The 22,264-nt window shown below is 49.2% G+C and overlaps 1 protein-coding gene across 1 annotated transcript; it reads right to left on the minus strand.

Moving 5' to 3' along the window:
• Positions 1-216: 216 nt before the first annotated feature.
• On the minus strand, positions 217-13,385 carry GGCX (gamma-glutamyl carboxylase). The gene is made up of 15 exons (XM_081254445.1): positions 13,261-13,385; positions 12,697-12,867; positions 11,191-11,349; positions 10,699-10,864; positions 8,946-9,024; positions 8,403-8,509; positions 7,385-7,548; positions 6,770-7,035; positions 6,490-6,621; positions 5,946-6,097; positions 5,335-5,504; positions 4,989-5,119; positions 4,242-4,389; positions 3,870-4,065; positions 217-3,455 (listed from the first exon to the last, which is right to left on the minus strand). The coding sequence occupies exons 1-15, from the start codon at positions 13,301-13,303 to the stop codon at positions 3,263-3,265; spliced, it is 2,277 nt and encodes a 758-aa protein (XP_081110571.1). The 5' UTR covers positions 13,304-13,385; the 3' UTR covers positions 217-3,262.
• Between the last annotated feature and the right edge of the window lie 8,879 nt (positions 13,386-22,264).

Here is a 22,264-nt window from a genome sequence, read left to right on the forward strand (position 1 = left end):
CCCTTGCACTAAGGCAGTTCAAGGTTTGATCTCAGTTGGTCCAGCACTGCCTTTTCTGGCCAGTGCACTGGGCAAAATTCACAGCTCCTTACTACAGCAGCCAGTTCTATACCATCAGCAGTGTTTTAAATTATCTAAGGTTAAGGGCATAAAAACCATTAATGTGAGTGTAATGTGGAAGGAGTGATCATGTTCACTCTAGAAAACTTAAACCAATTTTCATCTTTTTGAAAATGTAGAAAGTTTATTTAATGCCTTAAGTTTCCCATTTATATAAAGAGGTGTTAAAGGCTGCAAGTTACATGTTCAGTACATACTAGTTTGAAAAGGGTTTTTAAACAGTGGTGAGAGGGACTAGTTTCCAATATATCTCATACAATGAATGAGCCGAAATGAGATTTAAACAAGTTCCCAAAGGCTTATTCTAAAATTGTAGAAGGTTCACCAGCCAGAGCTTGGACCATCCTTCCTTGAGCCTAGCAGCCACTTGGCACATGTTCATACCAGCAGGTATGAGATCAAGTGGTTCAAACACTTCACTGTGCTCTGCTGTTGCAGACCTGAGGCCCAAGGAATGCTTATACCTGGTTGCCTGGAGGCTTAGAAGTTCAGAAACATATTTGGGAGGGAAGGCAAGGTTAAATCTTCTGACCTGCTCTGAAACTTGAGAAGTTCAACTTTGCATGACATTGAAAAACTCCAGAAAAAGTTTCAAGAAGTCTTTGGATGCCACTGCATTGCTATCTGAAGATAAGTTAACCATCTTGACCAAATCGGGGGAGGAAGAGGAGTACATGCCTGTAGGCTGGTGAAGTGACACCAGAGAGAACTGCTTTGAGGTTCGGTTCAATATTTACTAGGGTGACCTCTGCTCTCAGGGAGCTTGCAGACTAAAGAGAGTGACCTTCAAGGTGGCTTGTCCTCTGCCTAGCCCCGGGGTGGAGGTGGGGATTAACCAGCTGAGGGAGGAAAGTAGAAGCAAAGGCATGAAACGGCAAGGGGTGAAGGTGACTACAGCTGAGAATCAAAAGCATGAAGTGTTAATAGAAGGAAATGTCCTATTTCATGTTTAAGTTGAAAATCATACTTTTCTACAGAGTTTCAAGGGGGGTGACACTGGTCAGCGACCGAAGACCTAAATGCTCGGGTAGGATGCAAAGCCTTCCGGTGAGAAGGACATTGATTACCAGGGCCTGAATACTGAAACCTGGATAACCCAGGTTTTCACCAGTGAACAGCTTTTCTTAACCAGTATGAGACTAGCACCTTTCTTCATCCCACCCCAACCTTTTCATTTGGAAAATGAGACAGGTTGGAGGAAAGCAGCATCCTTGCCTGTATTAAGAAAGATACTTTTTGCAGGAGTTTCCTTCTGAAGTGAAGAAGAGTTGTTTTGTTTTGAACCAAGTAAAAAGGAGGGTGTGGGCAGCAGCTGCGGGGAAGGACATGGTGCCAAGGTGTATCGTGTCGCTGAGATCTGCAAAAGGACTGAAAACCAGTGTTTCCCCCACATCGGTGCAAGATGCCCTGTGGCACAGCCATCACTGACCCACAAAACGCCTTGTATGAATCAGAGGGACCTGCCAGGCCCCACCTGGCCACAGCTGGGTGCCCTTATTCAGGCCCAACCTGCACAACTACATGGCAGCCCTGCTCTGGTCTACCCCTAACTGGATTCCAGTATAAAGGCTGAAAGAACAGAGGTGGTAGAGATGAATTCAATAGGTCCAAGAAGTAAGAGGTAGAGTTAATGGGACTTGAAATCTTCAGAAATGTGAGGAAAAGGGAAGAGTCAAGGCTGATGACTCACAGATGATGGTTTGGTTAAAAAAAAAAAAAAAAAAAAAAAAAACAGTTGCCGTTCACTAATAAAGGAGACGCAAGTCTGAATTGGGGATGAATGCAAGTTCTGTTTATGACAGAGTTTGAAAGCTCTGTAGGATATCCAGCTGGAGCTAGCTAGGTATACAGGTCTAGGGCACAGGAAAGAAACCTAAGCAGCAGCAACACTGGAAACCATGGAGAAGACATAATCATCCCAAGTGTGTACAGTGAAAAGGCAGCTGCCTAGGAAAGAACGCTGAGGCTGGGTGGGGTGGAGCTGGGAAGAGAAGAGAAGCCTGAAAACAGATGCGATCCTTTATCAAGGTTACTGGGACTGCCCGTCTGCTGACGGTCTCTGCCTGGAAGACCATGAGCTCCCAAGCAGGGCCTGTTTTTCAGTCTGTTTTGTCTTTTTCTCTTTAATTACTCTATGGATTCTAACTTCCTAGCCCAGGACCAGGCCTTTGAATTTTCACAGAATTGAGGATCCTCCTAAATCACATCCAAACTTTCTACACCCGAAGTCTACAAAGTGACTGTAAACATTCCCTGATCCCTCACCACGTTTGGTTAAATCTTACTTTACATCACCTCCTGCTCACTAAAGGCTAGAATAATGCTAAATACTAAGCTTATTTGTAGATAAATACCACTACTAATCACCTAAATTTCGTTATTAGTTTAACTCTGTGCTCTTCTAACTATGCTCGTGACTGCTACTGAAAAACGTACTGGCTGTATAAATAACAGGAAGAAAGAAGGAACCAAAATTGCAGTGAAGAGAAAATTATTCTCTGTGCCTTTGAAACCTGATCACCATCCTAATCATACTTTATAACTGGACAAGTTTTAAGCGACGTTTTTTCAGAATTATTGTCAGGGATTCTGAAAATTACAAGCATCAGGGTGCAGGACCTTTTAAGTCAAACAGACTTGAGGTTCAAACCATCAGTCCATCCCTTATTAGGTATATGTCTTATGAGCAAATTGTATTACCTCTCAGCCTCAGTTTCCCCAACCATAAAATAGGGCTTATGGCCGTTAAGGACTAAATGTAATAATGCTGGCACAGTGCTTCACACAGTGCCTAGCATATGGCAAGCACTTGAGAACAGCCAGCTATTATTTTCATCATGGAACATTAAATCTCTTTCACCAAGGAGCCAGTCACTTTAAACCTGATCCTTACCCTTTCATCCTACAGACATTTTCACGTTGTTTTTTTTAACTCCCCAAGCCCCTCAACCTTGGATTGATAAATCTTATCCTTGCTTTACTTCCTTGCTTCCTCTAATCTATCATCTCTGAATTTATCAGAGCTATGGATAAGGAAGAAAAATATAAAAAAAATCTGAAGTCATTTTTTCAGATGTCCACTGCATAGGTAAGCGTCTTGTGACTGGCTGCTCCTACATCTGTACCCAACATCTGGCCTCCCTCAGAACTCTGAGTGGACAGCGTCAGCATTTGGCTCAGAAGGATTAGGATTTGAAGAATCTGTGTTTGAAGAACTCGGCTCTCCAACTGGCTCAAAGGGTCGCAAGTTCGCAAAAGTCACCTCTTGGGCCAGCTGCTCCAGGGAAGGGCGGCCTAATACCAGATTTCGAAGTGAGATACAAGTCATCAGAAAGCTGAAAAAGAGGGAAGAAGCCAGCAATGCAAACTCCTGTTTCCACACAGGCATTCCTGCCAAAGCCCTTAGGGGACACCTGGCCCTACCCCCTCACCCAGGCACAAATGAGACTCTCCCCCCAAGCACCCTAACATCCCAGTTGGAAGGGCACCCCACTCCTTATACAGTCTGGTAGAGGACTCCGGAGTGGGGTAGGAATAACCCACAGGGAGGCTGGAGAAAAGCTGAGGCAGAACAAGACAGCGGCCATCAGACACCAGGGAGAGGAGAATGGAGAGGACAAAAGGGAGGAATTTAGCACCGGATTGTCCTTTCCTGGGAACAGTCCCTACTGTTACCCTCACCAGAGAAAAGTTACTCAGCCTGCAAATATCTGATGGCAAGGACACGTACTGCTGTGGGTAAAACTTACCTGCGGCGAAAGACATAGAGCTTCCGCAGCAAGAAGCGGAGGAGTCGCTCGTGGAAAGGGGCATTTCGCCGGCGTTCGATCTCCTGGAGCCTTTGCTGGCGTCTAAGAAAGGTCTGAACCAGCGGTGTTGGCTCAGGGCCCCCTTTGACTTCCCCTTCCAGCAGAGGTTGCAGCTCTGGAGGCAGAGGCTCTGTTTCTGCCCGAAAGAGGGCAAAAAGAGGAATCACTGAGACAGAGAGAGCATTCTCTCTCCTAGAACTCCCCTTTCCCCAGGCTAGACGCTTCAAGTTCATTCTTTAATGGCTAGATCCTCACTCACAACCCTGACTTCTCGTAAAGCCGCTATCTCAGCCCAAATCTTCATATACTCACCACTTCCATTCTCCACCTTCTCCTTCAATTCTTGCAGGTGTGCCAGGTCTTGCTCCAGTGCAAGCTCTGTAGTGTTGACATAGATGTACATGTAGCAGGAAGGACTGGACGACACTGTATACACCTTGTGGTACTCACCAGCCGGCAACTGAAAAGAGGGAAGAGGCAGATCTCTTTCACCCTCTAGCTTTCCCTAGGCAGCCTATGGCCTCCCTACACTGTACCTGGCCCCACACATCTTTTTTCTTGTGTTTTGGAGTCCAAAGGAACTGACCTCTAGAACCCTGAATGAGGCTATTCACAGCACCCCCCCACCCCGGGGCCCTTGCTTTTTGAGCTCCCACCGCGTTAGTGTTATGTTAAAGTATCTTGAGTCTGTAATAAATCAACCCTACTCCTCTAAACTTTTCTACCATTGTTTTTTTCTGTCGTTTTTGTTTTGTTTTTCTAACATTTATTTATTTGGCTGCATCGGGTCTTAGCTGCAGCATGAGGGACCTTCATTGTGGCACACAGGCCTCTCTCTAGTTGTGGCGCACGGGCTCCAGGGTGCATGGGCTCAGTAGTTGCGGCACGTGGGCTCTCTAGTTGTGGCGCGGGCGGGCTTAGTTGCCCCACAGCCTGTGGGATCTTAGTTCCCCAACCAGGGATCGTACCCACGTCCCCTGCTTTGAAAGGTGGATCCTTAACCACTGGACCACCAGGGAAGTGGTGGTCCCTCTACCATTGTTAATTCAAGCAGAATACCTGCATTTTTTCCCCCTCTTGAAGAGTCTGGTTCTTCTGTTCTGCCACCAGCTCCACAGTCACCTCCCCCTGCAGCAGCTGGATGCTAGTGTTGCCCAGGTCTTCGCTCACAAAGTTCTCCAGGTGCAGCCCTGCCAGGGGCAAGAGTTCCCCAACCCACCCCATGGTGGAGTGAACTCACCCCCAGCCGGAACAGAGAAATCACACCTTCACCACCACCCCCCACCTCGGGTTTCAAAAACCTTCCTCCCACCAGGAGAGGCCCCTCCCCACTCCATCACACGCCATATCCCTGGCCAACGAAGCCAGGACGGAGATAGCACAGCCTCCTTGCTCTCCTCCGTACCAGGGAAATCCGCGATGAAGACCACTTCGGTGTGGTTGTCCAGGCTGCTCTTGATTTCCTGTAATTTGGTTCTCCAGGGAGACAGGTCCATCAGTAGCGGCTGCAGCCAAGGTGTACGCTGGAAGGGGGACCAGGTAGCCTGCACGATGTCCACACGAGGGTCAAAAATCCTTAGGAAAGAAAACCATGTTCTAAGGAGGCCACAGCCACCTATGCACTGGCATCTCCGGTTCTGTTCTTTTCATCACTGTCCCCAGATAGAGGAAAGAGGGTTTTTCAGAAAGAAGAAATGGCCTACGTCAGCATGTTACTGCCAGTTTGGGACAGAGAGAGGAGGGGAAAGAGATTCTGGAGCACTGGGAAGAGTGGGAGTTAGTGGCCACCTGACAAGAGCTGTGATAACAGCTTCTAAAAGAATAAGTGTGTTACCTTTTCTTCAGGATGATGGTGCCCCCTGCTGGAAGCAATCAGCTATGCCCACAACCAGGTCAACAGGGACATGCACCAGAGGACAGCCTTTCAAGCAAGACAACACTGGGGAGCGTGGGCTATTCATCTTGGCAGAAAGAGCTAGACTTCATTTCTCCCCCTTCTCTGCTCCCCTTGCCCACCTCTGCTGGAAGCGGTCATTGATGGAGACCCAAATATCAAAGTAGATCTGGGGCTCAGTGACATTGTACTTGGGAAGCAGGCGGCTCAGGCAAGTGGCATATTGCTTCAGCATGTCCGCATGATCCTTCCAACGCCGGCTCTGTGTGAATACCTGCCCCAAACCCCCACGTTAGTCCCACCTCATTGTTTTGGAGCCTCCGGACAGGTCATGCAATGCCAACGGCACAGAGAGACCCCTGCCTGCTGCCAGTTCTGACAGAGAAACCGCAACAACAACAAAACCCCACAAAACTCGCTGGAAGAATTTCTCATTGCGGGGCTAGTGGTACTCACCACCTTTCCTAAATCTCATCTCAGTTCAGGGAAGTGAACGACATCGCCCTATTTCAACCCCCACCAAAGAGGCGCTCCACGGGGCTCCAGAGAAAGGGCAGAGTGGGCCCAAATGTGTTTTACTTCATAATTGTGTTTACGACCACACCAGACCCCAAAGCTCAAGGGGGGCTCTGAAGGCCAGGAAATCGTCAGCATCAGGCATCTCACCCCAGGGTTGAGGTAGCCCAGCTCGCCGGTGCGGCTATCACGGTAGGTGATCTTCACGTGCTGGTGGGAGCGGGAGTGCACCATCATGTCCCAGGAATAGCCGTACAGCCCGTTTGTCCAGTTGTTATAGCCCTGAGGGGGCAGGGCAGCGGCAGTCAGCTCGATGGTCCTCACGCTGACACCGTCCTCCGCCGAGCGAGGTCTGCAAGACCAGCCCCGCTCTGTCCCGGCTGCCGTCGCCTCCACCGCTATCCAAGGTTAAGCCCCAGCGCACACGTACCTGGGTGAGGAAGTGGGAATAGGGCAGGAAGAGCTGCTCCAGGAGGTAGAGTAGGGTGAAGGTGGCGCCCAGCCGATGGCGCAGCCCTGGCTTCTGACCACCTTTGGCCCGGCTCCTCTTATACACGCAGGAAGCACTGGGCTGGGGGGCAGTCCCGAGGGGCAGCAGGTCTTGCAGCCTTTTCGGGCAGCGAGCCACCAGCTTCCGCGGCCACTCGGGAGAGCAGAAGAGAGGGCTGCTGGCCAGCATGACGTAGGGGAACATACCTAGAGAAGCAGCGAGAAAACCAGCACGTCGCGAGGTTGGCCGGAGGCAAACGTGGGTAATCGCCTCAACCCCCTTCCCCTGGGCAGCCTTTCCCAGGTACTCCGCTGGTGAGGAAAGAAGTTCTCGCCTCCAGTCGACTTCTCCCCGGAGAAACTTACGACACGACGCACCTGCTGAGCCCGGAAGCCGCCAGCCGCCTCCCTGTTTGTTTCCATCTCACAGAGACCGCATCCGGCTCGGCTCGGCGCCCGTCCCTGTCACCACCTCCCACTGCCACACATGCCGCTGGCTCGTCCCTCCCCTGCACACCTGTGGGTTCCTATTTCCCACCAGACTACGGGAACTGACCAATGTTGAAGAGCTGGGAATTCATGCAGTGGAAGTAGGACACGAAGAGGAGGCCAACGCATCTTGAGGCATCGAAACAGAGCAGGAAGCCGGCCGAGAGGTCGAGCAGCAGTCCGCACCAGTGCACCACCAGCAGACTAGTCATCTTCTCCGACAGCACGCATCTGCGGACACCAGGGCCGCAGGTCAGGCACCGGCCCTCACGGCGCGCTCACAGCAGGCGTACCCCTGCCACCCCGTCCTCGCTGCAGGGTCCAGCCCCGCAGGTGGGTGGAGGAACTCCGCACAAAGACGTCCTCTGCTAGGGTTCTCCAGCCCCTCTTCACCTCCACATACGTTAGGCGGCCATCTTTTCTCAACATACCCTCCGTAACAAGCAAGAGTGCATCTCCGAGGGCACAGTTTGACTGGGCAGTGTGTGCTGTGGCGGGCAGGTTCTCCGTGGAGGTTATACATGAGAAGAATCTTTAATAGGGGAACGCTTGGCTAACGCCCTCACGGTGTCAAACTTTAGGAACTGGGAGATGACAGGAAAGAGGGAAAAGAATGAAGGAAAACAAGAGGAAAGAAGAAACGGGAGGAGGAGTGAGACCAGAGAGGAACAGCGCTGTTTGGAAGGAGCTGCCAAGAACGGTGTTGGCGGGGCAAGGGGCGCCGACCGTCCATCTGCTCTGCACGCTGGCCGAGGAGTCCCGGCGAGAGGCTGGGGCGGTCGCCCGAGGGCAGAGGCACCACCCCGGCCACCGCCTCACTCACCAAGCCACCCGGCACTGGCGCTTTCCTTTCCTTTACTGCTTTTCCCTTTGCTTCCGCCCACACTGTAGTCTCCCAGGGGCAGCAAGGCCTAGATCTTCTGAGACCATCAACTCTGCCTTCCGCTGAGCAGGGAGATGAGGGGACACAGGGAAACACGTGCAAATTCGGGCAAAGTGGGAAGAGCAGCCGTGACCGCAGACCTGAGGGAGGCAAGCCCCGCCCCTGCACCTGGGCCACATGAGGCCTCTGCCCTGCCGCTCACTTGAAGGGACTGAAGAGCCAGTGCCGGGACAGGTAGTCCATGGAGTAGCCTTCCACCCAGTCTGCGTCCAGCTTTTTCACGCCCGCAATGAAGTACACGATGAAGATCTGCAGACACAAAACGAATGATCAGACAAAGTCAGAACCCTGTCCCCTACAGACAGTCACCAATCAGTTCTGATGCCAGTTCAGGGCCCAAGGGAGACTAGATCTGTTCTTCTATTCACTCGTCTCATATATTCACTCATCCGACACCCTACAGATGCCAGGCACAGTACCAGGCACCAAGGAAAGGCCTAATGTTACTCTTTCCTCACGAGGATTCTAATCCAGCGGGAACAAAGCTCGACTCCTTCTACAACAAGGTGAGAGACCCCAGAGATCAATCAGGGGGTTGGAAACAAGGGGGAAGCCAGCCCAGCTTTCCAGCAAAAGGGGAAAAAGAGAAGAGCCAGGGAGGCAGAACAGAGCGCAGTCTGGCAGTGGGACGGCCGTGCTGACAATGGCTGTTGAGAACACCTCCCCCTCTCCCGAAATCCCGTACCTGGCCACGCAGCACAACATAGTTCCAAAGGGGCACGTGGGCGTTCCGCTTCCGGGCATTCAACAGGCCGTCCACGGACCTGCAGCGACGGGCAGAAGGATGGAGGACAGCTTCTTAGTCCAGTCCCATTTCTACCCTGGGGCTGGCAGAAATGCTTTCTAAGTGTAATGCTCTCTCTATCCCAGGACGTCTCCCACACCTTCTCTGGTCCTCTGGGCTGTTCTGAGGTCCTTTAGAATTATATGAGCATACTGCACCAACGACTATTTTAAGTCATAACAGAAATATTACTAGTGAGTTATAACAACAGAAAGTTCAGTGTTTACCATTCGTTTAGTTAGCAAATTAGTTTCTCCTAAAGAAACAGATTGGGAACAAGACGACAGTGCTAGAATATGGCTGAATATGAAAAAGAACGAATTTGAGGCAACGTTTGAAAAGCTAAAGGTATGTGAAAATATATAGAGTGCATTTAAAAAGAAGTTTCAATTTCCAAGACAAACTGACACTTCATAGACCTGGATGCTAGGATCTAGTGCCAGAGGGTACCTGCTAACAGCTTACCTAGGCTAAGAACTGATAAAACCAGCTACTAAGATTAGATGTATTCTGGGGAGGCAGAAGCAAAGTAGGTTTTCAGGAAGACACGGAATGAGCAGAGAAGCCAGGAAAGGGGCAGCTTACACTTGTGGTCAAGAGCGTGGGAGTCTGTAGTTAAGGAGACCTGGAGTCTCACTTACGCCTCTTACATGCTATGTGACCCTAGGCAAGTCCTTTACTTCTCTAAGCCTTAGTTTCTTCATCTATAAAATGGGAACAGCACTATGGACCTCATGGGGTTATAATGTGGAAAAATTAAAAGTGTTTAGCATAGTGCCTGGCACATGGAAAGCCTTCAGTAAGTGATGGATATTTTTTCAAACTGTGTAAGAGTCATAAAGATGAGACTTTTCAGGAGTATTCTGTCAAAAGTGCCCCTTTGTGATGACAGCCGGCCACTCTGAATGAATGTAAAGGTTTACAAAAGGGGTATCTGCACGTGTGTGCTGATGAAAGAAGTTTAATTAATGACTGATAAATCACCAACAAATCCAATACTGAGATTTTTTTCCCCCTATACTCATGTTACTGACAGCTCACACTCGCTTTTCACTTAATAATGGGAGAATCCTTAAAGGTCATCTGCGCTGCCACCCTGTCTCCAAATCCCTTCTCCATCTCCCCTGAGAGACGGTCACCTGAGCCAGAGGGCGAGGAGGGCTACCTCCTCCCGGGACAGCACTGCTCAGCAGCCCTGGTGGGCCCGCTCCTTCTGACATGACTGCCCCACAGCAACTTCTACGCTTGGCTCTAACTCTGCCCCTCGGGGCTCACACACACAGAAAGTCTGCTCCCTCTTCCACATGACCGCCCTTGTAGTATCTGAGAACAGCTATGTGTGGCTTTAGTCTTCTCTTCTTCTCTCTAAGAGGACTACAGGAAGTGGATAGATCAAGGCACCTGGGGAGATAGGGAAAGCGTGAAGGGGTGCGAATGGAGCCATTTTGCTTTTTTGTCACCCCAAGAGCCCCCACCTCACGGACCCTTCCCTCTCCCAAATCCATCCAAATCAAAGTGTCGCCCTGTAACCACACTCTGCAACGCATGGCTGAAAATACGTTTGCTGGGACAAATTCTAGGACCTCACCGGGCCCCTGTCTCTGGTAACCATCCTGACGCCGCCAACCCCTCCCTCTCCTCCCCAGACTCATACCAGTAGCGGTTTGCATCCACGAACGTCAGCTGAAAGGCCAACAAGCCATACAGATAGGAGTGGTTGTTCCACGATGTCTTGTCCAGAAGAAACACATACCAGTAGGGCAGCAGGAATAACACACAGCTTATCCGGTAGCACAGGCCCAGCATCATGCCCAGTGCCCCTGGGATTTGTGGGGGAGAGGATTAAGAGGTCAGAGGGGCACTACAGGCCCAGCTCCCCGGGACAGGCTGTGGGTAGGATTAGGAAAGGTCATCAGACATTTTACAACCAGGTGAAAATACATTTCAATTAAATGTTATTTCAACATTTGAAACAGAGTTACGGGGTCACAGCTCAGATGACACACAGGTCAGCAGGATGAAATTATAAGTCCCAGAGGAAGCGAAATAAGAAACGCAAGACCTTGGTCATTCACCAGCATGCTTTGCATTTCTGGGTTTTGGGTAGGCCAGTCAACACTCCCATCTCTCCTACAGTTTCCCTCACCCAGAAACATGATGGTGTAGACCAGATACATCCAGTCCAGTGGCAGTGGCTGCAGGGCGTCCAGCAACGGGAAGCGGCACACCTCCAGCCCATCCAGGTATCTTCGGTCCAGGGAGCTGAGCCCCCGCTCCTGGGGAATGTCCAGCACCATCATCAGCCCTGAGAAGGCAGAGGGGGAGGGGGCCGTTAGGCCTTAGCAAAGCGAGCCGTGGAACACGCTGGAATACAGTCGAGCACAACCAGCTCCAGGGTCAGACTTCTTTCCCAACCCCGGAAAGAATTCATTCAACAATAATCACGGAGCGCCTACTCTGTGCTAGGCATTATGCCAGGTGTGTGATCTCAGACAGCCACTGCACCTCACTGAGCCAATTCGCCATTTGTGAAAGGGGGCTCATAATATTTTGCGGGGTTTCAGAGAAGATTAAATGAAAGAAGTGTACAAGATGCGATCAAAGCTGTTCGGGTTTGTTTTTTGTTGTTTTTTTCTTTTGCGGTACGCGGGCCTCTCACTGTTGTGGCCTCTCCCGTTGCGGAGCACAGGCTCTGGATGCGCAGGCTCAGGTGCCACGGCTCACGGGCCCAGCCGCTCCGCGGCATGTGGGATCTTCCCGGACCAGGGCACGAACCCGTGTCCCCTGCATTCGCAGGCGGACTCTCAACCACTGCGCCACCAGGGAAGCCCCTGTTCAGGTTTTGATAGTAATATGTGTAAAGGTCTGCCCTACTGGCTACAGAAAGTGCTCTGGGGTGGTGCTCCTCAACCTCTTTTACTTCCTGGCACACCTGGCAGGGCAGTATCTGGCCAGCACACTGGGGTAACAGAAGGGGTACTCAGGCCAGGAAGGCATCTCCAGATTTCTCAACCCCAGGACTATTCAGTTTGGCCTGGTTAATTATTTCCTGGGAGGGCTATCGTGTGGTTCATAGGTCATGCAGCAGCATCCCTGGCTTCTGTGTAGATGCCAGTAACCACCTATTCCCCTTCCCTCCCACCCCCAAGATGGGACAAATACAAATGTCTACAGACATTGCCAAATGTCCCCTGGAGAGCAAACTCACTCCCCGTTGAGAAGCACTGGGTTAAGGGGAGTAATATCTCAGCATATCTGTAACCCATTCCAAACATACATGCCGTGGCCTATGAGTCAGAAAGATCTGGATTAGGGAGTCACAGCCTAAATGTCTGCCCTGTCACCCCTGCCACTTCTCTAAACTCCAGCCCTTAGCATACTTACTGGGCAACTTCATGCCACAAATAAAATGGGATCCTGTTCCTCTACCTCTATATTTCCTATAGCCTCAGATCAAAGCATTTCTGGGCTCCAAACCCTAATCGGAGACAAAACTGGGTCACAACGACCTCTTCCAGGATATCAGTAACTTCAGCTCTTAGGAAAAGGAAGGTAAGTCCACTAAGCAAGTAAGTATCCAAGAAATGGACAAGGGACGATTGTCATTTTCCCACCCCCAACCACGCTGGCCCCTCCCAGAAACTGGACTTACCAAAGAGAAAACGGAAGACTGCCAGGCTTGCAGGATCCGTTGGTCTATTCAGCAGGGTCACCAGCTTCCCCCAGCTGGACACATCTGTCCACTCAAAACCCAAGAGCTTCCCCATTCGGCTGCCCTGATGGCGCCTTGAGGTCTGTCCAGCCTTATCTTTCTGTACTTTATCTGTAACCGATAAATGGAGAAAGTTGTGGGTGCGCGTATGGGAAGGGAGATGCTTTAAAATAGGCTCCTCCCCAAATCACAGAAATCACAGGCCCAGGGTTTCTGCCTACCTGGATTCTCCCACTGATCTCTGACTACCCGAAACATCCCTGCAGTGCAGCCCCTCCTCCAGGATCCCCCAATGCCCCAGAACCTTTCTCAGACAGCAGTCCCCTAGCCGCAAAGCGTCCTGAATGTCATCACCACCCCGAAGCCGAAGACTGCAATCTCTCTCTATGGCTCCTTCCCATCGGAAGCTCCCTTCCCCAGGTCCCCCAGGGAAGTCCTCCGGCCCCCACTCCTCTGAAACCCGCGCCCCTCTCTATCCGCCACAAGGCGGGGCTCTGACCCTACCTGAGTCGGGCGGGGACCGCGCAGACCCAGCAGACACCGCCATGGCCTCGGGGAGGTACGTCGGCCACAGCGACAGCGTGCGAGTGGGTGGCGTAGCGAGGGAAAACTCCCCTAAGTCCCGCCTCCCAGACACATCAGCACCCGCGAGGCCGACCGGAAAGTGCCGGGACTGTCGTGAAGAGCCCTAGTCGGCCGCGCCGGGCTCCCTGCTTGGCGGCAGAGGGCGGAGCGAGGAGCCTTGGGGCGGGGCGAAGCGGCCGCGAAGGGGCGTGGTCAGGCCCCGCCTTCCCCGGTGACCCAGGAGGAGCGAAGATGTCATCGACCTGCCTCTCTTCCGCCGAATGACCAGTGTCTTCCCTGAGGCCTCCCGATCCCTCTCCGCGCTTTCAACCTAAGAAGACTCCGAGAGCCCGCAGCTTCCCTGGGTCACTCCCCGCTCCCATTAGGCCTCTCCAGACGTGAGCAGCGCGGGCGCAAATGTCAGAGTCTTCCCAGAGAGGTTCCCGCCGAATTAGGACGCACCTGGAAGGGCTGCCCCGGTCTAGAGACTGTGTGCAAGTTTCTTTATTCTCTCTTCCAGTACCTGCCATGAACCAGAGGTTTGAAAGCAGCAGGGGAAACCGGAACAACATAGCTGCAGAGGGTATGCAGAGTAGGGGCAATGAATAGAGTGGTCGATCAAGGAAAGTCTTAGAGAGGTGAGTCGTGAACAGCATTGTAACATCTAATTCTCTGCACTGGGATTGACCAGCAGGATCAGAGGAAGGCATCTTAGACCAGGGGGTCTCACATTTTTTAGTCTCAGAACCCCTCTACACTGCTACACACGTTATGGAGAACCCTAAAGAGCTTTTGTTTATAAAGGGTTATATTTTCCCGTATTTACCGTATTGGAAATTTACACTGAGAAATGTTTAAAATATTTATTGATTCGCTAAAGAAAAAAGTAATAAACCCATTACATGTTTATATAAATAACCTTTTTAAGAGAAAAGTACATTTTCCACACCAAGAAAATACATGAGAATAGTATTATTTTACATGCAAATCTCTTTAATGTTTGGCTTCATTGAAGAAAGCTGGATTCTCATATCTGCTTCTGCATTCCATCTGTTGTGAAATGGTGTTGATTGAAGTATGTGAAGGAAACCTGGCCTTACCGATACTCAGCTGGAAAAAAGAGAAGCATTTTAATAGCCTGTTTAGATAACTGTGGATATTCTTTTGTACCACACCAAAACTTACAAGTAGTCGTTTTTTAAAGGTTAGTCCGATGTGAAATTGGAAATCATATAATGAACTTTATGCTCTATTACATTAAAATCACTGGTATATCTTGCACTTTGAATGGACCTTTTACTCACGCATGATTTTGTAAAATATGCACGGTCATTTGGAAAACATTGGTTCACTGAGTTACACAGCTCTTTTAAATGTAGAGCGTCTTAAACGTTGGGAAGCTGCCAGGCTCACAGTGGCAGATACAAGTTTTCAAAATTTTAATTTTCGCTTGAAAGCTCAAATTTACCATTGGCAACAAATACTATTTATTGTTTTCCTTGAACGAACCGGCTCCTTTCATTTTTGAGAAAATATTTGCTAAATGCGCCAGTTTGAATAACCATAGTTTGTCCAATGTCCTTTCAAGTAAAATGGTACTTTGTTTAAAAAGAAAAAAAAGACAAAAGCAAAGATACTCAACATCTTATATTATTAGGAAATTGCAAATTTGGGAATTCCCTGACAATCCAGTGGTTAGGACTAGGCGCATTCATTGCTGTGGCCCGGGTTGAGTCCCTGGTTGGGGAACTAAGATCCCGAAAGCCGCTTGGCATGGCCAAAAAATACAATACAGTAAAATAAAACAGCAGTGAGATACTATTAGAATAGTTGAAATCCAAGGCACTGACAACAACAAACGCTGGCAAGGATGTGGAGCAACAAGAACTCTGCTTCCATTACTTGTGGGACTGCAAAATGGTACAGCCACATTGGAAGACAGTTTTGGCAGTTTCGTACAAGACTCCACATACTCTTACCATATGATCCAGCAGTTGTGCTCCTTGGTTATTTACCCAAATGAGTTGAAAACTGATGCCCACACAAAATCTGCACGTGGATGTACAGCAGCATTATTTATAACTGCCCGAACTTGAAAGCAACCAAAATGTCCTTCAGTAGGTGAATGGGTTAGCGCATCCACGTGATGGAATATTCAGTGATAAAATGCAAACGCATGGCAGGAAGGAATGCAATGACCACTACTACAATTTGGTGCCAATGTCTCACTCCTGCTAAGTTGCCAGCAGTTTTGCCACCGTTGCTTTTTGCATCATCAGTGCAAATGTCAACACAGTTTAAAAGGCAAATAACATCTCAGTATTATTATAGTAGTTTTGTCCCTAAAGACTCGAGGGGTTCATGGACCGTGTGCTGAGAACCACTAACCTAAAGGGAAAAAGCGGCAGGGGTAGGTGTAAAAGTAGAGATGATTGGGCACAAGTTGTGTTTGGCAGGTGGAATCGCCGGGCTAACGAGTGTTCCTGCTGTTGAGGGTCTGGCCCACTTTTAGGTCATCCTAATAGGCAAGGGGGGGCCAAGTCACTTTGGAAGCCATAGATCTATTTAGGGGATGGATCTCTTAATCCACTGTCAAATCCCAGTCCAAATGAGTACAGTGTGGGTTGGATCACTCGAAATTAGATGGTTGCATTAAGTTCAGTGTTGATGGTCTGTTATGTGCCAAGAACTGGACAAGTTACAGAGGAGGAAACAGAAATGATTAAGTTGTGGCCTCTGTCCTATAGAAGTATAATCATAAAAATGTATTGGGCTTCCCTGGTGGCGCAGTGGTTGAGAGTCCGCCTGCCGATGCAGGGGACACGGGTTCGTGCCCCGGTCTGGGAAGATCCCACATGCCGCAGAGTGGCTGGGCCCGTGAGCCATGGCTGCTGAGCCTGCGCGTCCGGAGCCTGTGCTCTGCAGGGGGAGGGGCCACAGCAGTGAGAGGCCCGCCTACCGCAAAAAAAAAAAAAAAAAATGTATAGAAATAATAAAATAATAATAGAATATAGGAAGTCATAAGTATTAAGTGAGGTTCAAAGTGCTACAGGAGCACTGAGGAAGAAATGAATTATGACTGGAGAAATCAGGAAAGTTTTTTTGAAAACTTGGGCCTTAAAGGATGAGTAAAATTTTGAGAGGAGAGAGGGAAATCAGAAGTTCTCAACAGTCTTGGGTGAACTACGAGCATTCTGTGTTAAGAGAACTTCAGCTAGTAAATGAGCTGTGCTAACTCTTCACCTTTCCATCCCATGATTTGAACTTGTTTTTGTTCAAGGTGTTGATTTCCAGTTTATCCTTTCAGGACCAATATACAGAGACTCATGGCATCAGACATTCATTTATCCATAAAATAGTCCAAAATTTACAAAAGGAATTTCTTCATGGTTCTCTTCTAATAAAAATTGTCTTTCTGTCTACACTGTGGAGAAAGAAGCCCTCTTTCAGATGTCTCAGTTCAATACCCTAAACATTTAGTGAGTGCCTACTATGTGCAGGATATATGTTATTTTCTGCAAGGGGTACCAAAGTAAAAACACAGCCCCTGCCTTCACAGAGCTTAGAGTCTCAGAGGAGTCAAATGTGTATGTAGTTAATGGCAAAGCATATTATAGGCTCTATAAAAGATACAATGTGATGGCGATCAGAAGAGGAAGACGTTAACTTCAGTGGGGAAATCTGGAAGACTTCATGAAAGCAATGTCTCAAATATGAATAGACTTGCCATAGGCAGTGATGAATGAAGGAGGATATTCACTCATCATGAGACAAGTCCACTTGAGCAAAGGTATAAAAGGGGATGGTGTGTTATGGGAAGGGCAGGTAATTTAGTATGACTGGGGGGCTGGGAGGTGAGTCTCATGAGAGATAAGCTTCAAAAAGCAGGTTGACAGCAATCTTGGAATGCCAAGCTAAGGAGTTTGGGCTCTACCCTGGAGGTGCAACATACTCAGATCAGTGTTTTAGGAAGATAACAAGTAACCCCAGGAGGAATGGATGGGAAAAGAAAGGTCAGTTTGGAGGTGGCTGGAATTGTTCCGAGAAGAGATAATGCCCGGCATTACCTAGGAAGCACAAGCTGATATGGAATGGAGGGGGTGGATTTGAGAGACATGACCAAGACTTAGTGATGTCCCGCTGTGTGTGTAGGATGGCTTAGGGGTTCCTAACTTGGGACACTGATAGAATGGGAGTACGATCCAGGAGGAGAAACATGGGGAAAAGATAAAGGGTTTGGGTTGGCTGTCGGATGTGTCTGTGGACTGACCAGGGTATTGGAGAGGACGCAGTGGCAATTGACAGAGATGTACAGATTTGGGGATCCTCCATAAATGGCTGTTGAAACTGTAAAGGCATTGATTGCACTTGCAGAGGGAGAGCAGGGTTTCTCAACCTCGGCAGTATTGACATTTGGTCTGCATGTTCTTTGTCGTTGGGGGGATGGGTGAGGTGGGGGGAGGGGCTGTCCTTGGCATTGTAGGAAGTTTAGCATCCTTGGCCTCTACCCACTAGATGCCAGTAGCACACCTCCCGCCACCAGTCGTGTCCAACAAAACTATCTCCAAACATTGTCAAATATCCCCTGGAGGGCAAACTCAACCCCATAGAGAACGATTGCTCTAGGAGAGAGTGCGGAGTCAAAAGATGGCCAAGGGCAGAACCTTCGGGTTCTAAGGTCACGGTCAGAAAGGAAGAGCACACTGGGAGAGATGGGGGTGACTGTGTCACAGATGGGGTGGCCAGTGGTGTAACAGTCTATAAAGAGGGTTTTGGAGACAAAAGAGGCCTTGGCAGTGGGGAGAGCTTTTTTTTTTTTTTTGCGGTACGCGGGCCTCTCACTGTTGTGACCTCTCCCATTGGGGCACAGGCTCCGGATGCGCAGGCTCAGCGGCCATGGCTCATGGGCCCAGCCGCTCCGCGGTATGTGGGATCTTCCCCGACCGGGGCACGAACCCGTGTCCCCTGCATCGGCAGGCGGACTCTCAACCACTGCGCCACCAGGGAAGCCCGGGTAGAGCTTTATGATCTTTCAGGGAGCAATTCCAACTGAGCCTCCTGAACGTGCTTTCTTCTTGTTCGCTAGCCTTTTCCCTGAGACCTACAGGAGTCAACTGCCCCCTTGGGCCATAAATGAGACTGGGATATACGCCAGTGTACCACAGAGTTTACCTGGTTGCTTTGCAAGCTGTTCATGTTCCTCTTCCCCGATTTTCTCATTCCATTTGCTCTATTAGTCTCCTTTTTCATTTGTAATGTGCTTTAGCAGAAATATAGAAATATATACCCATACCATTCAACCCTGATAATAACCCCGCAAAATAGCTTTCATTCTTATTCCCATTTCGCAGATGAGGAAACCAAAACTCCCAGAGGGAACCTTGCCTAAGACAGCACAACCAGGGAGCCATAGAGCTGATGCCCAAATCTTCTGATCACGCAGGGACTGAGAACACTCTTCATCACACCCCAGTTGCTTCTTTGGTTGCAACGCCTACCATGTAGCATCTTTTCCTTACAAAGTGACTGACACGCCCCTTCTCCTGGGATGGAGCCTTCCTCGACTGTGAAGGAATCAGTGAATTCTGTTCTCTTGTTCCCTAACCACAGCACCATTTCTGCTCACAGAGTATTGTTCGGTGCCTTACTGAATGTCTCACCTTGTGAGGGTGTTAGCCAGATGGTCTTTTTCCCTTCATCATTTTCTTCTTTTTTTGGCCATACCTTGCGGCTTGTGTGATCTCCGTTCCCTGACCAGGGTTTGAACCTGGGCCATGAATCCTAACCACTAGGCCAACAGGGAACTCCCAGATGGTCTTCTGACAAAGGGTAACATTGTAATCTTTGTACAGGTGAGGCCAAGCCTGTGGCAATTCTGTATGGTGAGGATGAGGACAGACAGGTCACAGGCCCAACTGTGGGCACTTCGGAATCTCCCTGATGGTTGCTGGGTCTAGGCCAAGGGTCATCTCCCTCAGGGACACCAGTGTATGTCCAAGGCTTGCAGTGGCGTACCAGACCCCAGTAACTCCTCAACTGTTGTAACTCTCCTTCCCTCCCTGGGAATCCTCTGTCATTTCCTCCTGCTCCCCACAAACTTCCTACTCTGGCCCTTTGTTTCTTGGCACCCCTCATGTTCCCTTAACCACCAATTCACTTAGCATCTGGAATTCTTAGTAATAGTAATCACAAAAGCCACCATTTCCTGAGGGTTTTTAAAGTACCAGGCATAGACAATGGAGGTAACTGAGGCTTAGAGATGTTACATAAATCTGTCCAACGTCACATAAATATTAAGGTACAGATCAGCATATCTAATAGAAATGTAATTTGAGCCACGTTGGTAATTAAAATTTTCTATTAGCCAAATTACAAGAGAAAAAAGGGGCTTCCCTGGTGGCGCAATGGTTGAGAGTCCACCTGCCCATGCAGGGGACACGGGTTCATGCCCCGGTCCGGGAAGATCCCACATGCTGTGGAGCGGCTGGGCCCATGAGCCATGACCGCTGAGCCTGCGCGTCCGGAGCCTGTCCTCCGCAACGGGAGAGGCCACAACAGTGAGAGGCCCGCGTACTATTAAAAAAAAAAAAAAAAAAAAAAAGAAAAGAAAAGAAACAGGTGAAATTAATTTTATCAATATTTTTTATTTAACAATATATCCTAAGTGTCTATCAACAGTCCAATGGATAAAGAAGATGTGGTATATATATACAATGGAATACTACTCAGCCATAAAATAGAGTGAAATTTTGCCTTTTGCAACAACATGAGTGGACCTCAAGGGTATTATGCTTAGTGAAATAAGTCAGACAGAGGAAGACAAATACTGTATGACAGGGGTCCCCAAGCCCCGGTCCTCGGACTGGTACCAGTCCACATCCTGTTAGGACCCGGGCTGCACAGCAGGAGGTAAGCGGCAGACAAGTGAGTGAAGCTTCATCTGCTGCTCCCCACCGCTCTCCACCGCTCCCCACCGCTCCCCACCGCTTGCATTACCGCCTGAACCATCCCTCCCACCCCCCCACCCCCGTCCGTGGAAAAATTGTCTTCCACGAAACCCATCCCTGGTGCCAAAAAGGTTGGGGACCCCTGCTGTATGATATCACTTACATGTGGAATCTAAAAAATACAACAAACTACTGAATATAACAAAAAAGCAGACTCAGAGATATAGAGGACAAGCTAGTGGTTACCAGTGGGGAGGCGAGGGGGAGTGGCAATTTAGGGGTAGGGGATTAAGAGGTGCAAGCTACTATGTATAAAATAAGCTAAAAGGATATATCATGCAACCCAGGGAATATAGCCAGTATTTTATAATAGCTGTAAATGGAGTATAACCTTTAAAAATTGTGAATCACCATAGTGTACACCTGTAACTTATATAATATTGTACATCAACTATAACTCAATAAAAAAATAAGGCACTTGGGAATTCCCTGGCAGTCCAGCGATTAGGGCTCCGCACTTCCACGGCAGGGGGCACAGATTCGATCCCTGGTGGGCAACTAAGATCCTGCATGCCGTGTGGCCAAAATAAATAAATAAATAAAATAAAGCACGTTACAGATTTTTTTAAAAAGGGAAAAAAAAGATCCAAAACCTTCTTCCAGCATGTCATCAATATATAAAATTACCAAAGAGATATTTATAGTCTTTCTCTCATCATAAGTCTTTGAGATCTGCTGTGTGTTTTACTCTTACATCTCATCTCAGTTTAGACTAGCCACATATCAAATATTCCACAGCCATTTGTGGTCAGTGGCTACTGTATTGAACAGTGAAAGTATAGATCAAGGATTCTGAGCCACCTCCGCTTGGCTGCATTGTCGCCTTTCTAAGGACGGTGAGGAGTGGGGCAGCCACATTCTCTGTGAAAGCAGGCTGATCCTGTCCCCCACATTCAGGTCTGAAAAAGATAATAATCTTATCTAATTGGGACTAAGATTTCATTATAAATGAGAATAAAGGGTCTCCAAATGTTACAGAAGTCCAAAATGTATTAGACTCTTTAAAAAAGTATTTGTCAGGGCTTCCCTGGTGGCACAGTGGTTGAGAGTCCGCCTGCCGATGCAGGGGACGCGGGCCTGTGCTCTGCAACGGGAGAGGCCACAACAGTGAGAGGCCCGCGTACCGCAAAAAAAAAAAAAAAGCCTTTGTCAGAGAAGCTGCCATTTCCCTCTTGGAACCCTTACTTCTTCTGCGATGGGACAGGAATGTTTGTTCCTTTCTGCGCATCCCTGTTATTGTTCTTTTATCTCCATAAACACTGTCCAGGAAAAGTGGATTTTCTCTGGCCTGGAGCCAGGTGGGTGGAAAAATCCTTTGCCCTGGGCCGTCTCTCTTGTCCCTAGGGCAGTCGCATGACCGTTTCTGACGGGGCTCACCCACCGACATGGTGGCCTCGGAAGGGACGTGCAGGACTGTTGAACTCTGGAAGGGAAGGAGGGTTGGTGAGCCATCATCCCCTGGTTTGAGCAGCGGGCAGCCCTTCGATCCAGGCACGGTACTAGGCACATGGCATGTGCTACCCTTTTACTCCTCAGCACCACCCTAGGAGGTAAGCATCCGCACTTGCAAAACCCAGGCAGGTGAAGAGGTCCACTCAGGGTGTGCAGCTGTCCGACACCGGCTCGGGATTACAGCATTCCAGACTTTGGGGGTTTCAATGCTTTCTGCACTAAAACAGACATGGGAACAAGGGTTGTCCAGCAAGAAATGTTCATATCTGCGTTCTGTTTCCATGTGAACAAGGTCTGGCAGGGTGCTTAGGGTTGATTTCAGTCTCTAAGAATTGGGGATGAGATACTCAGAACATAAAACAAAGGAGATGGGGGACTTCCCTGGCGGTCTAGTGGTTAAGTCTCTGCGCTTCCACTGCAGGGGCCACGGGTTCCTTCCCTGGTCAGGGAACTAAGATCCCCGGCATGCCTCGTGGTGCAGCCAA

The sequence above is a fragment of the Mesoplodon bidens genome (assembly GCF_964165515.1).
Source record: "Mesoplodon bidens genome assembly, chromosome: 14".
Classification (NCBI taxonomy): domain Eukaryota; kingdom Metazoa; phylum Chordata; class Mammalia; order Artiodactyla; family Ziphiidae; genus Mesoplodon; species Mesoplodon bidens.

Excerpts from the sequence above, each read along its gene's own strand:
- GGCX (XM_081254445.1), bottom strand. The coding sequence starts at position 13,303 with ATGGCGGTGTCTGCTGGGTCTGCGCGGTCCCCGCCCGACTCAG. Across the intron at positions 9,025-10,698 it reads GTGGATGCAAACCGCTACTG|GTCCGTGGACGGCCTGTTGA; the intron begins GTATGAGTCTGG and ends CCGTCGCTGCAG. Across the intron at positions 5,505-5,945 it reads AATGACCGCTTCCAGCAGAG|GATTTTTGACCCTCGTGTGG; the intron begins GTGGGCAAGGGG and ends TTCTTTCCTAAG.